The sequence below is a fragment of the Homarus americanus genome, unplaced genomic scaffold, assembly GCF_018991925.1.
Source record: "Homarus americanus isolate GMGI-L3 unplaced genomic scaffold, GMGI_Hamer_2.0 scaffold51859, whole genome shotgun sequence".
Lineage (NCBI taxonomy): Eukaryota > Metazoa > Arthropoda > Malacostraca > Decapoda > Nephropidae > Homarus > Homarus americanus.
Genome location: NW_024711292.1, coordinates 16,392,760 through 16,407,728, shown reverse-complemented (window position 1 = coordinate 16,407,728; position 14,969 = coordinate 16,392,760). Strand labels below are relative to the sequence as shown.

Sequence of the window (14,969 nt, the reverse complement as noted above, 5' to 3'; positions counted from 1 at the left end):
TGCAGAACTTTTTTAATAAACCGTTAATTGTTATTATTATTATTTATTACAAACATGCCATACGCGCGTGTGACGTCACACAAGCGCGTGCCATGCTCACGAATGATATCCCTCAAATACGTAACGTGCCATACGCAAAAGTGATGTCACACTTAACACGGTCACAGAGACCCCACAATCAATGTAGGGACTCATTACACAACTGATGTCAGAAACACTATCTCTCCAGCCCTTACTTATTTACACAACGTTACACAACGTTACCTAGCTGTCTACACAACGTTATTTTTCTAACAGAAAGTGCACGGGTCCTCGCGGCCTCTCCGTAATGAACGATAACACTCCCGCTCACTTGTCCGAACAGTATTGGCACCGAGACCAGTCTTTTCTGACAACAGTTCCACGCGGTTGCCAGTGTGGCTATCCACAATGAACACTAACACTCGCGCACGATCGTTCGAACAATATTGACACGACGTTCAGTCTTTTCTGACAAAGATCCTCTTCTTTCCGCTCCCTGCGATGACGCGATCCTCAGCTGCTTCCACAATGGTCCTATTCCATGTTTTGACTATAATCGGTCATAGGAGCGATTTTGGTTTGTGCAGGACAATAAGACCCTCGTCGTTGACGCGATGAGTATAATTCGGTCAAAACCTGTTAAAAAACAATTCACATATGACAAATGCTGTTATATCAGGACACACAGTTTGAATAGTACGATCAATATACAGTACATAACCTATTAACCTCTTAAATATAGCTCACATGTTACAACTGCTGATACATCAGGACACAGTTTGTATAATATGATCAATATACAGTACATAAATACACTTATCAAAGTTATTTAAAGTTCTCAGAGGCTTCAACAGTTCACAATCACACTCACGTTTTGGGGTCTAGGGTCAGACTAACGAGAACAAATCTAATGTCCTGCTGGTGATATTGGCTGATGAGAATCCTGATGTTGCCTTTACAGTAGAAGGCGATAGACTGTCCCTCAGACAGTCACACATCTGCTACCAGCTCCATCTCGCTTAGTAAGCTATTCTGATGTTGTAAACAGTTTCTTCACTTAACATTTGGTCGGCATGCACATTAAACACCTCAGCAAAGTTCATTGTCAGCACTGTCTTTCTCCTTTCTCCCTTTCTCTTTCTCTTCTAGTTTATCTTACTGTGGCGGTAACAATTTCCTTATTTTACGTAAGGTTAGTAACATAATAATTTGTTGCTGATGCAGTAGAAAAGGCGAGGAGGATGACAGGTCAACTGATATGGTCATTTTGGCACCATCGTGTAGTGAAAGCAGAAGGATTATACACCGATGAGTACTTCTGAGATTCTCGTCGGGCAACCACTATGTAAGGCTCCTTATAACATGGGCGAGTATCATCTCACATTTGGTCTAATTGTATTTGTTATGATGAATTAGTTTATTTACTACCTTTGGATAAGTGTTCCACGAACCAGTTTCGTACCTTTTCGTACATAGAAAACGGAAACTGGTATCATTCAAATAATATACTAAACATTTCTTAATACACACCCGTATTTACGACCTTGGATCACGGTTATGTCAAACTGTAACAAATTAACTCCGACTAAATTGTCTGTGTATTGAATCTCATAGTGCAATCTTCTTTCAAGATTACTGTTCACTAACATCTTTGGTGTATCTTATGAATTAAGAGGCTGTCGTTCAGATATCTAGATGGTCCGTCCCTTGTAACGATCTTCAAGAGTGAAGTGCTTCCCCATCTGGAGTACTGTCACCCCATCTGCCTCCCGAGATATGCTAGGGGCTGTCAGTTGGTTGGAAATGTTCAAAGGAGAGCCACCAGACTGGTGCCTGCACTTCGGCACCTCAGCTACCCTGAGGGATTGGAGCACCTGAACTTGACTAGCTTATACTACAGACGGGCAAGGGGTGACCTAATTGAGGTGTATAAGCATCTCAAGGGGCACTACTCAGTCGAGTGTCCTTACTTGGACCTGGCGGAAGCTCGCCCCACAAGGGGTCACAGCTCAAGATTGAAGAAGCCGCAAGTCCAGAAAACTGTGAAGGCAAACTTTGTCGGAGTGAGAATTGTGATCTCTTGGAACAATCTGCCAGAAAGTGTTGTGACGGCACCGAGTGTGAGCTCTTTCAAGAGAAGACTTGACCAACACTGGAGCAGGTTCAGGTACATTCAGGAGCCGGTGCATTCCCAGTACTTGCCAACAGTGCGTAATAGAGACGTGACCGATCGCCCAAGCGGCTAACGAGCCGATTAGTGGTGAAGAGGATAAAAGTAAAAGTAGGTGTTCTGTATGCTTCATCAGTGCACCACGGTACGTCATTGGTGTAGGCGGATGAGCTGTTCGTTATAATTACTGGCGTACACAGACAGACATTTGTACTCTCAAGAGAGGTGTGAACTTGCGTGTCCGAGCGAACGCTAAGAGCCCGTTCGCCCAGACCGAAACATTACGACACTGTCCGGGTGTTCTGAAACCTTTGCTCACTGGGTGGGCGGGCTCATTGTCCGAAAGGAACGCTCACATCTCCGTACGCGCAAACCGAAGCTTTATGACACTGTCCGGGTATTTAAACACTTCACTCAAACACACAGCACTCGCACTCCGTATCCCTGTCTTCACGCAGCACCCACTGTGGGTGGACTCCACGCTGCACCCACTGTGGGAAGCTGGGCGATGTCCCACGTTGCACACCCGGCGGTGGCGGCGTCACGTGCTGTAGTCCTCCTTGCGGTCGAGAATTCTCTTCGACGCCCTCCCGTATTTGTTTTTACTGTAAACGCCTTGGTTAAGGACGTTCAGGTGACGGACAAGTCGAAGGGAATGATTGAAACCCGTCTTTTGACGCATTCAATATTTATTGATGTGGTCAAAACCTGCAGAGGAGATGTTCATAATTTTGCACGGTGATCCATCTGATACATAATTAGTGAGTCTCACACAATATTTTCTTAATTACAATTTATTTAACATAGTGACATAACACAAAGTTCGTAACTCTTAGCTACGCTTCATTCTGCATTGTCTTATTATTCCAGATAGGGCAGAAACGAGTAGGCGTAATTAGTCAACAATATTTCAGTACCGAGGGGTATGTCATCACTTAGGCTGTACTTACAAGTGTGGGTCAAATGCAGATCAGTATGGTGTTCCAAGAGACAACAGTATTGCGTAAATTGTCCCAGCACAAATTCTCGGACAGGATTGTAAGTCGGTGTTCACCAGTGAGAGCAGAAGGCTGGTCTTCACAGCATCACTAGAGAGGGCGATCTGTCTCATGGCGGGGCCGGCAGCACCGCCACCAGTCGAAGACAGTCCACTCAGCAGAACCAGGACTTGTCTGTAAACACTTCTACATCTGGCGAGGTCTCAGGTCGAAAGATTTAATGGCATCACAAGGCCAGCACTGTATCTGAAGCCAGTGGCGATAACAGTATCTCATAACCCTGTTGCTTTAACTATCTTCCTTCCTCATAATCATGTTGCTTCACTCATCTTTCATATTCCTGTTGCTTCACCCTTCCTTCTTTCTCATAATCATGTTGTATCACTCGTCTTCATTTCTTATAACCATATTGTTTCACTTCTCTCTTTCTCATAACCCTATTGCTTCACTCCACTTTCTTCTTTATAATCATGTTGCTTCAATCGTCTTTCTGATAAACATGTTACTTTACTCGTTTTCTTTTGCATAATCCTTTTAATTCACCCCTCTTTCTTCTTCATAATCATGTTGCTTCCCTCGTTTTTCTTTCCCATAACCATGTTGCTTCACCTCTATTTTTCTTCATTACCATGCTGCTTCATCGAGCAGTCCGGAAAGCCTATGACAGTGATCCACGGGGCAGACGGCCCTCAGTTGCTTAACACTATCAGGAGGCTGCTCAAAGTGGAGGTGGCCGCCCTCAAGGGTCGTGGCGAGCGCCAGGTGGTGAGTACTGTGTCTCGTTGCACCAGTAGAAATATAGCACCAGGTTGTGAGGACTGTGTCTTCTTGCACCAGTAGTAATATAGCACTAGGTGGTAAGTACTGAGTCTTGTTGCACCAGTAGTAATATAGCACCAAGTGGTGAGTACTGTGTCTTGTTGCACCAGTAGTAATATAGTACCAGGTGGTGAGTACTATGTCTTGTTACACCAACAGCATTGTGGGCTACTTTTCTTACTGCATCAGTAGTAATAGAGCACCTAGAGTAAAGTTCACGTTTTTGTCAGGAAAATAAATAAGGTTTCGGTCAAACGGCTCTATAATGGACACTATACTGGAGGGTTAACATCCACACTTCAGGATGCAGGCCGTCCTGTGACATTCCTATGGATACCCTTTTACAACTTAGGACCCAAATTCGCCGCAAACAGAGAGAAGCTCGAGAAGCAGCCATCCCCCTGGACTCCCCGCCCACCTGGTAAGATGTCCTCCGTAAACTTCCTGACCTCTCGTATGTCTATGGGAAAGGGTCGCGGAAAAGGGACGTGATTGCTACCTGTATCATCATTGGGTATGTCTTTGCTTGGGAGATTGGTATCCCCGCATCCCCCGAGCAACACTCTTGTGCATTATGCAGAAGACCCGACAGCCGCACTACCTCCTAAGATGTCCCCACACACAACGCTTCCGTGATGCCTGCTGGACCACCACTCCACGACCCCCTGACGGAGACACGATTATCCTCCCCATACTGGCTAGATATTATGTAAGTAATATTGATAATGTGTTAAAATAATATCCTTCCTTCCTTAGGCTTTAGTAAGCCCCTTTATAATATTTATACTGTATATACTTGTGACACCTGCCAGATGCTTCTGGTGTTATTGTGCAGGGGTACCTAGTGTCAGCACTAGGATCCCGCTTCCTCTATCAAGGAATAAACTTTTGAAATTGAACTATACTGGATATCACGGAGGAGTTCGTGTTTTTAAAGTGTTTGAATAATTGTTTGTTTATGACAGATTCCATGATTGGATGTGATCGAGGTGAGTGCTGTGGGTCGATACTGGAAGAGATAGGGTGGGTATTAGCTATAATCCAAGATTTAGGAACAATAAGTTTTAGGAAGGTTGTAAAGTTCGGAGAGGACAGAATCAAATTCAGATGCACATTTTTTAGGAAGAAGGGTGGGATACCATTAGGTTCTGGGGCCCTGAAAGAACAGAAAACACCAGGCAAGTATGTAATTTGGGTTGTTAGTTGGAATGGATGAATTTGGCGGAAGTACTGGGAAAACGTTATTACTAGGACCGAGAGTTGAATCTTGGACAAATTTGTGACCTAGCATAATGGTTCCCAAATTTTCAACCTCACAAACCTCCGGATTGTCCTTGACAATATATATGGAACCTCGTTTTTCGAAGCCGGATTTGGTAAAACGTTACTCTGATCACTTACGAGGCACGGGTAGTCCCCTATTGGAGGTTCACGGCGCCATAAGCTCGATGAACAGGCTTTGTGTGAAATATAACGAAGTCTAGGATTGCTTTAAGTGTCCTAGTGGTCTAGAGGTAACGCTCCTCGGTCATACACATAAGATCGTGGGTTCAAGTCCTGGCAGGGTGAGATTGTTGATTATATTTATATATATATATATATATTCTGGGTCCCAATCTCTCTCTCTCTCTCTACATATATATATATATATATATATATATATATATATATATATATATATATATATATATATATATATATATATATATATATATATATATATATATATATATATATATATATGTAATATCCAGAAATTTCAGAGTAATTTCAAATGCCCCGCCATGAGTGATACTGAGCGTTCAAGGTCATCTGAGGGGAGGGAGCGCTGCCTGCTCGTAGCGAGAGACTGCGGAACTAGGCCTATATGATATTAAATGTAATTTACCGAATTAATAATGATGCGATTCATGAAGTTAAGGGACTATTATTGAATTTGAAATTATTATAGATCGTTTAGCAGTCTGAATAATGTTACGGGTGTCCCAAGGAGTTATTAGTTAGGCGGTAAATATATCACGTAGGACCAAGCTAACGCCTTGAGGAGACGCGACGCTGGCTAGGCCCAGTCCCGGAGAGCATTCACACAGACAAGACGTTCCGCGCGTCCATCAGAAATAGTCACGTGGCCTAGTCACCTGTGCTGCGCTATTGCAGTATAACAAGTAAGTCTCATTCGATCTCAGACAGGGTTAGATAGGGCAGTGGTAAAGTTAACTAGAGCTAACAGTGAGTTCATTTCAGGGTTTCCGTCAGAACCCACTTGACTGGAGTTGACGGAGTTGACTGCGAGAGATTGACTGCCGTTGATGATTGAGGGTGGCGATTGTCGCCATTGGACCGATCAGTGTAGGCCTGTCACTGTTTAGCGGGGTAGCAAAGGATCTCTTGAGTGAACGAGTGCTCCCGACAACTAACACGACACGGGACCAGCATCAGCAGTGGGTGATCAGTTCTTACCACTCCGGTGCACAACCCCACATGTCCCGAGCAGCTAGTGAAACCCTCTTGCTAACGGGAAGCTAAAGTTTCTCTCAACTGCGCAAGGTCTGATTGGCTCACTCTCTTCCTGCCCATGGACGCACTGGGAGTACACTGAGGCTATCTGAGTATATTAATGGTCACACACTGAGACCGTGAGTCTAGGACTCTAGGAGATACCTAGAGGAACATTTTATCTTCCTTATCACGGGTGTAGTTAACACCATTCCTCAGACTGATATTATCTTGACGTGTGTAGTTTAATATTTCTTAAATAATTTTGATAGTAGTGTTTTTTTGAATGTTTGTGCCATTAAGTGGAACCAGAGTGATACTGTGATTTGATTCTTTTAATGCCTCTAATTCTTCATAATTCTGATCTCAGGTATAACCTTGTTCCCCAGAGCAGTGGTTAGGTTAGGTTAGGAAGTGTACACCTGTTGGGGTGCTATAATTTTGTTGAGTGATATTATTTTGCTGAAAGCCCTTAGGGCCTATTCATTGTAGAGTATTTAATTTCTTATCTTTTATTACCATTCCTCAGTGACTGATATTATTTTGTTGAAGACCCTTAAGGCCTATTCATTGTGGAGTATTTAATTTCTTATTTTTTAGTACCATTTCCTAAGTGACTGATATTATTTTGTGAAAGCCCTTAAGGCCTGTTCATATGTGCAATTAACATTTCTTAATACTTTAAATTTATTGTTGCCTGTGTTTCTAATAATTTCTATGTCATGTATAACTTTTATTCCCCAGAGTAGTGGTTAAAGTTTAAGTTAAGAGGTGCGCATATTGGTGTACCATTATTTGATTGTGTTTGTAGTGTTGGAGGGAATATAAGTGTCTAAATTTTACAGTGTGTCTCATTCATCCCAGTCACAGACGCTATCCTTCCACGGGTCACGGACAGTTCATTTTGTGTAGTAGATTTAAGTGTTCTTGTGCTGGTTCGGGATTTTTCTCAAAGGGGCGCTTCCACTGCCTTTACCATCTATTAAATTTTAATAAACCCCAAGTCAAGTGAGAAATTAAACTCCAGCAAATTCCGACCGGTTACAAATGGTAGCAGAGCGTAGTTTTTAATGTCGTGACTGATAGTACTGTGGTTGGGATAATGAACGCCATCATGTGTTGGTTAGCAATGGTAGGGATTGAACTCGCACTGATGCTCATCCTTGTGCCCGGACTGAGTTGGTTAGGCTTGACAGTAGAGATGTGTATGAGGAGGAAGAGAGACGGCCGCGGGACATTGGTGCAGCTGAGAGAGGAGTTCGGAGACCGAAAGAGGGATTATCAAGCACAGGTAAACAGGTTCAAGTGGGAGTCTCAGGCACACATTCAACGGTTCAGGGAGGAAACAAGGGGTGAATGTCAGGCACACGTCCAGCAGTCAAGGAAGTGTGAGGTCCAAGTGGGAAATATAGGGGTACGTAAGTAGTTCAGAGAGGTTGATCGAGCCCTCCAGCTGAGAGACAAGACGAAGCCGACCGATTGCAGTTTAGGGTGCATGGTAATGAGAAAAGGCAGGTTGTAGGGGGTGAGTTGGAGGAGTTGTGAGTAGGGCAGAGGGGATTGGAGAGATGGTTAGGTCAGAGATGTGCGTTGAGTAGTGGTTGCTGTCATGAGCGGGATTGAGTTGCTGTCATGAGCGGGATTGAGTTGCTGTCATGAGCGGGATTGAGAGTACGGTTGTAATGTCCAGGGCCTCACTAAGATGGACTGGTACATTGTCAGAGGGTTGGTCTGCCGGCATGAGGTTCGGAGACGTGGACTGAGTATTTTTTTGACACTGGTACCTCTTAGCTCAAGGGCCAGGCAAAAGGAGAGCATGTTTGTTTTGGACTGAGTATTGTTTTGACACTGGTTCCTCTTAGTTCAAGGGCCAGGCAAAGGAGAGCATGTTTGAGATGGACTGAGTATTGTTTTGACACTGGTTCCTCTTAGCTCAAGGGCCAGGCAAAAGGAGAGCATGTTTGTTTTGGACTGAGTATTGTTTTGACACTGGTTCCTCTTAGCTCAAGGGCCAGGCCAAAGGAGAGCATGTTTGTTTTGGACTGAGTATTGTTTTGACACTGGTTCCTCTTAGCTCAAGGGCCAGGCAAAAGGAGAGCATGTTTGTTTTGGACTGAGTATTTTTTTGACACTGGTTCCTCTTAGTTCAAGGGCCAGGCAAAAGGAGAGCATGTTTGTTTTGGACTGTGTATTTTTTTGACATTGGTTCTCTAGTTAAGGGCCAGGCAAAAGGGGAGCGTGATGTTCTGGTTGGATTGAGTTGGGCTAGGAAGAAATGGAGTTGCTAGCTGCGAGTGGAATAGTACAGAGTTGAAGGTGGGTTCTAAGTTGTTCTCTCAGCACATGAGGGCAGTGCTGTCTTTTTTAGGGGGGTCGAGTGTTAGCGGGAGAGAAAAGGAGAGAAGAGAAGACGGGAATGCTGCATTTAGCAAAAGGGGTGAGGTGCAGTCCTTAGAACAAAATTTTAGGGGGGTCGTATGAATGTTTTCTCAGCACATGAGGACAGTGCTGTCTTTTTTTAGGGGGGTCGATTGTAATATCCAGAAATTTCAGAGTAATTTCAAATGCCCCGCCATGAGTGATACTGAGCGTTCAAGGTCATCTGAGGGGAGGGAGCGCTGCCTGCTCGTAGCGAGAGATTGCGGAACTAGGCCTATATGATATTAAATATGATTTACCGAATTAATAATGATGCGATTCATGAAGTTAAGGGACTATTATTGAATTTGAAATTATTATAGATCGTTTAGCAGTCTGAATAATGTTACGGGTGTCCCAAGGAGTTATTAGTTAGGCGGAAAATATATCACGTAGGCCCAAGCTAGCGCCTTGGGGAGACGCGATGCTGGCTAGGCCAGTTCCGGAGAGCATTCACACAGACAAGACGTTCCGCGCGTCCATCAGAAATAGTCACGTGGCCTAGTCACCTGTGCTGCGCTATTGCAGTATAACAAGTAAGTCTCATTCGATCTCAGACAGGGTTAGATAGGGCAGTGATAAAGTAAACTAGAGCTAACAGTGAGTTCATTTCAGGGTTTCCGTCAGAACCCACTTGATTGGAGTTGACTTGATTGGAGTTGACTGGAGTTGACCGGAGTTGACTGCGAGAGATTGACTGCCGTTGATGATTGAGGGTGGCGATTGTCGCCATTGGACCGATCAGTGTAGGCCTGTCACTGTTTAGCGGGGTAGCAAAGGATCTCTTGAGTGAACGAGTGCTCCCGACAACTAACACGACACGGGACCAGCATCAGCAGTGGGTGATCAGTTCTTACCACTCCGGTGCACAACCCCACATGTCCCGAGCAGCTAGTGAAACCCTCTTGCTAACGGGAAGCTAAAGTTTCTCTCAACTGCGCAAGGTCTGATTGGCTCACTCTCTTCCTGCCCATGGACGCACTGGGAGTACACTGAGGCTATCTGAGTATATTAATGGTCACACACTGAGACCGTGAGTCTAGGACTCTAGGAGATACCTAGAGGAACATTTTATCTTCCTTATCACGGGTGTAGTTAACACCATTCCTCAGACTGATATTATCTTGACGTGTGTAGTTTAATATTTCTTAAATAATTTTGATAGTAGTGTTTTTTTGAATGTTTGTGCCATTAAGTGGAACCAGAGTGATACTGTGATTTGATTCTTTTAATGCCTCTAATTCTTCATAATTCTGATCTCAGGTATAACCTTGTTCCCCAGAGCAGTGGTTAGGTTAGGTTAGGAAGTGTACACCTGTTGGGGTGCTATAATTTTGTTGAGTGATATTATTTTGCTGAAAGCCCTTAGGGCCTATTCATTGTAGAGTATTTAATTTCTTATCTTTTATTACCATTCCTCAGTGACTGATATTATTTTGTTGAAGACCCTTAAGGCCTATTCATTGTGGAGTATTTAATTTCTTATTTTTTAGTACCATTTCCTAAGTGACTGATATTATTTTGTGAAAGCCCTTAAGGCCTGTTCATATGTGCAATTAACATTTCTTAATACTTTAAATTTATTGTTGCCTGTGTTTCTAATAATTTCTATGTCATGTATAACTTTTATTCCCCAGAGTAGTGGTTAAAGTTTAAGTTAAGAGGTGCGCATATTGGTGTACCATTATTTGATTGTGTTTGTAGTGTTGGAGGGAATATAAGTGTCTAAATTTTACAGTGTGTCTCATTCATCCCAGTCACAGACGCTATCCTTCCACGGGTCACGGACAGTTCATTTTGTGTAGTAGATTTAAGTGTTCTTGTGCTGGTTCGGGATTTTTCTCAAAGGGGCGCTTCCACTGCCTTTACCATCTATTAAATTTTAATAAACCCCAAGTCAAGTGAGAAATTAAAGTCCAGCAAATTCCGACCGGTTACATATATATATATATATATATAGGGGCAGATAAATATCATTCTATAAGTTATCATGGGGAAAATGGGGTATGGGACTGAAGATTCAAAACACACACCAAATAATGCTTTTATTGTGTTTCATTTGTCAACATTGGTAGCAGCTCAGTAATGAGGCTCTGCTGTAATTATGTACAGGTGCATACAGTATATTCTTGTTTTCTTATAATCTTCCTACTGTATTATAAACTCTTCCTTCTTATAAGTTCATAAATTAAAAAAAACTATTTACAGTGAGACGTTTTCAAAGACTGGTCAATCTCAAATATACGTACGTAAAGCAAAACCAAAGAGTAAAAAACTAAATATAATTAATCTAAACTATTTACAATGAATGCTAAGAAACAATAACGCCCAAATAACAAATTTGGAGGTCTGCTCGGTAAGAAAATTTATCCATCTACAAAAAATCTCCCACCATTGTTCTCTTGAAATAGCTTACAATTGTCAGTTACAATATACAGGCGAGACCTACAGCCAGGAATCATACTGTCTACAATCTGACTGATTTGTGTTTGGTTGGATGATTAACCCAACACCAAACCTCGAATGAATGAGATGAAGCATTAACAAAAGTTTCAATTTGTCCCATTTGGTCAGTAAGATGGCCCAGTGTGGCGACACTTGGCAGTACCCATCACATTTTTGTACTTAACCAATAGATGATGACATCTACCATAAGACATTGTGGCCCACTGCTTCATTACTTAAATACATACACTTAACACAAAAATAACAGAAAGAATAAATGTAACATCTTACACAAAAGATACATTTGTAAAGTTTACACCATCCCCCAAAACAACTTAAACAATGTATATATCAGAATGCACATATGAAATTCAATTACTAAATAATGTAACACCTTCCCCTTAAAAAAAGTTTATGAGACAAATAAAAATGCTTTTAGTGAACCCAGAAGCATTTCATTGGTTTACTTGGGATAAAGCATCTGCAAATAAATTGTCTTTCCATTTTATGTGCTAAATTACCGTAGTTTTGCTGAAATACAAAGGCCCATCTCATCAATATATGCTTTTTGTTCTTCATTCTAGTCACAAACTGAAGGGGATTGTGGTCACTAAATACTGTCACTGGTTGCCTTGAAAAAGTTATATACCTGTATATGCACTGAATATTTTAAGTGCCTGGATTAATGCAGGTGCTTATTTTTCTATGGTGCTGTAAGCTTTTTTGTAGACATGTAGCACACTGGATTATTACCCTGTTCTATCCTAACTGTAGAAGAATAGCTCCTGCTCCCACATCACTGTGTCTATTTGGATGTTGAAAGGTTTACTGAAGTCAGGAGCTTATAGTATCGGAATAGAGGGCAGGAGACTGTGGACACAGTCGAAGGTAACCTGGAACTCAGGTGACCAATAACCAGGTTTGACAGAATAGCGGCAACGTCTGAAAAATTAGGACATAATCGTCGGTAAAAATCTTCCATCCCAAAACAGTCTTCTGATCAGTTGAGACGGGAATTTTTTGCATTGCTCCCACCTTTGCAGCCTCCGGGGAAACTTGTCCTTGTCCAATCACTTGTCCCAAGTAAGTGATCTTTGCGAGATCAAACTCGCTTCGACCAGTCCATAGAAAAGTGTTCATAGACTACAGTATATATGCGTTGGTTCCAATTTTCCCTACATACCACCAAATCATCCAGATATGCATCAACTCCTTCCAGCCCTGTAGTGAAAGTAATCATAAGGTGCTCAAAGGTGACAGGAGCATTTTTCATACCAAATGATGTAACAGTATATTGATGTAGTCCATTAGGACAGAAGCTGATATTTTTTCTATCTTTCTCACATATGAGAATTTGATAACCCTTTACCAAATCCAGTTTGGTTACATACTTTGAACCTTCAACTCTGTCTACTATATCATATATTCTCAATAAGGGGAAACAAACAGCATTAGTAATATCATTTACGTTGTGATAATCAGTACATAACCGTAGACTACCATCAGGTTTTAGCATCAGTATACATGAAGAGGCCCAATTACTCTTACTAGGTTACACTAAGCCACTCTGCAACAGGAACTTCCCACCCTTTGAAGACATATATTTCAATTCAATTTCAATTGTTTATTCCTTGATAGAGGAAGCGGGATCCTAGTGCTGTCACTAGGTACCCCTGTACAATAACACCAGAAGCAACTGGCAAGTGTCACAAGTATATACAGTATAAATATTATAAAGGGGCTTACTAAAGCCTAAGGAAGGAAGGATATTCCTTTAACACATAATCAATGTTATTTACATAATATCTGGCCAGTATGGGGAGGATCATCGTGTCTCCGTCAGGGGGTCGTAGAGTGGTGGTCCAGCAGGCGTCACGGAAGCGTTGTGTGTGTGGGGACATCTTAGGAGGTAGTGGATAAGGGTGCGGCTGTCGGGTCTTCTGCATAATGCACAAGAGCGTTGCTCAGGGGATGCGGGGATACCAATCTCCCAAGCAAAGTCATACCCACTGAGGATACGAGCAGCAATCACGTCCCTTTTCCGCGACCCTATCCCATAGACATACGAGAGGTCAGGAAGTTTACGGAGGACATCGTACCAGGTGGGCGGGGAGTCCAGGGGGATGGCTGTTTCCCGAGCTTCTCTCTGTTTGCGGCGAATTTGGGTCCTAAGCTGTAAAAGTGTTCGAGGAACAACGTAGTCAGGTGTGGCCTTGTTGCAGCCAGTCTTGGCAAGGCCATCTGCTGACTCATTCTCCAAGATACTGACATGGCTGGGTATCCATAGGAATGTCACAGGACGGCCTGCAGCCTGAAGTGTGGATGTTAACCCTCGTATTCGGAGGATGAGGTCCTTATTTTCCCCTGATCTGTATGTATATTATGTATGCTGTATGTATACTATGTATGTACCCCATTTATATACATTACTTCTCTAGTCAGTAGCGTGTGGCAATGCCCCTGTTTCATGTCACCACACGCTTAGATAATGTGCCTGGTGACATCTGCTACTACTTACCACGCTTGGAGAGGTCAGAGAGAGAAGTCAAAGGACCCATATAGGAGTGTGTGTGTAGGACTACCTGGTGCCTGTATGACTCTGCATATTTCTGAATAGGAACCTCCCACAGAACTCTACAGGTGTTTATGATCGCCCCAAAGCAAAACTGGGCACCTTAGAATGATTCCACAAGCAAGTATATCACAACTGATTATGGAAATATGTCGTGAAAAATCAAGACGTAGTAGACCCCGCCCGGCCAATCACACCCATCACCGATCGCTTTCTCCTAATTCAAGATTGTCTCCTACAAAAATTTGTTTGAATGACCAACGAGTTTTGGAGCAGTGCAGAAAAGACCGCAAGTTCCTGAAGTGTCTTAAGTGCCCCTCGTGTGTAGAAAAGGCCCTTGTTTTAAAGGATTCCCTAAGGTGGGAAGGGCTGACAGGGCATTTGTGAGGAGGAAAGGCCAGCTGGTCTCGCCCCGCCGTCTGGAGGGTAACTGATCTTCCAACGCCACCCCCACCGCCTCCCACTGCTCTCTCCTCACAAGGCCCCGCCATATACACACACACACACACCAACCCACGCACGCAACACACCTGGACTGCAATATTTCCTTTCATATATATATATATATATATATATATATATATATATATATATATATATATATATATATATATATATATATATATATATATATATATATTTATATATATATATATATATATATATATATATATATATATATATGTATATATATATATATATATATATATATATATATATATATATATATATATATATATATATATATTTATATATATAGGGTGGTCCTGAAATTTTCTTCGTTTAAATTTCAACCACCACCCTGCCTGAGTGTGTATATACTATTAAAACAAAATGATTCGTCATTTTTTAAAATTTGATAAAATTTAGAGAAGCACAAAGACTATCTAGTTTTTATATTGAACAAGTACTGCAATGTGTAAACGTATACAATATATAGTCAATATCAATACAAAGAAGAGTAATAGTTGTAATACAGCAAAATCAATTAAATTTAGTTAATTATTATAATATTCTTCTTGAGTGCCTC

At 42.1% G+C, this 14,969-nt stretch overlaps 1 protein-coding gene across 1 annotated transcript in view; it reads left to right on the top strand.

Annotated features, from left to right (window-relative positions):
* Positions 1-14,969, top strand: part of LOC121853365 (thioredoxin domain-containing protein 6-like) — a 464,042-nt gene that overhangs the window by 75,704 nt on the left and 373,369 nt on the right. The window contains exon 3 of the mRNA XM_042347463.1: positions 3,838-3,954. Within this exon, the coding sequence (XP_042203397.1) occupies positions 3,838-3,954 (117 nt within the window). The remainder of the gene's footprint in view (positions 1-3,837; positions 3,955-14,969) is intronic.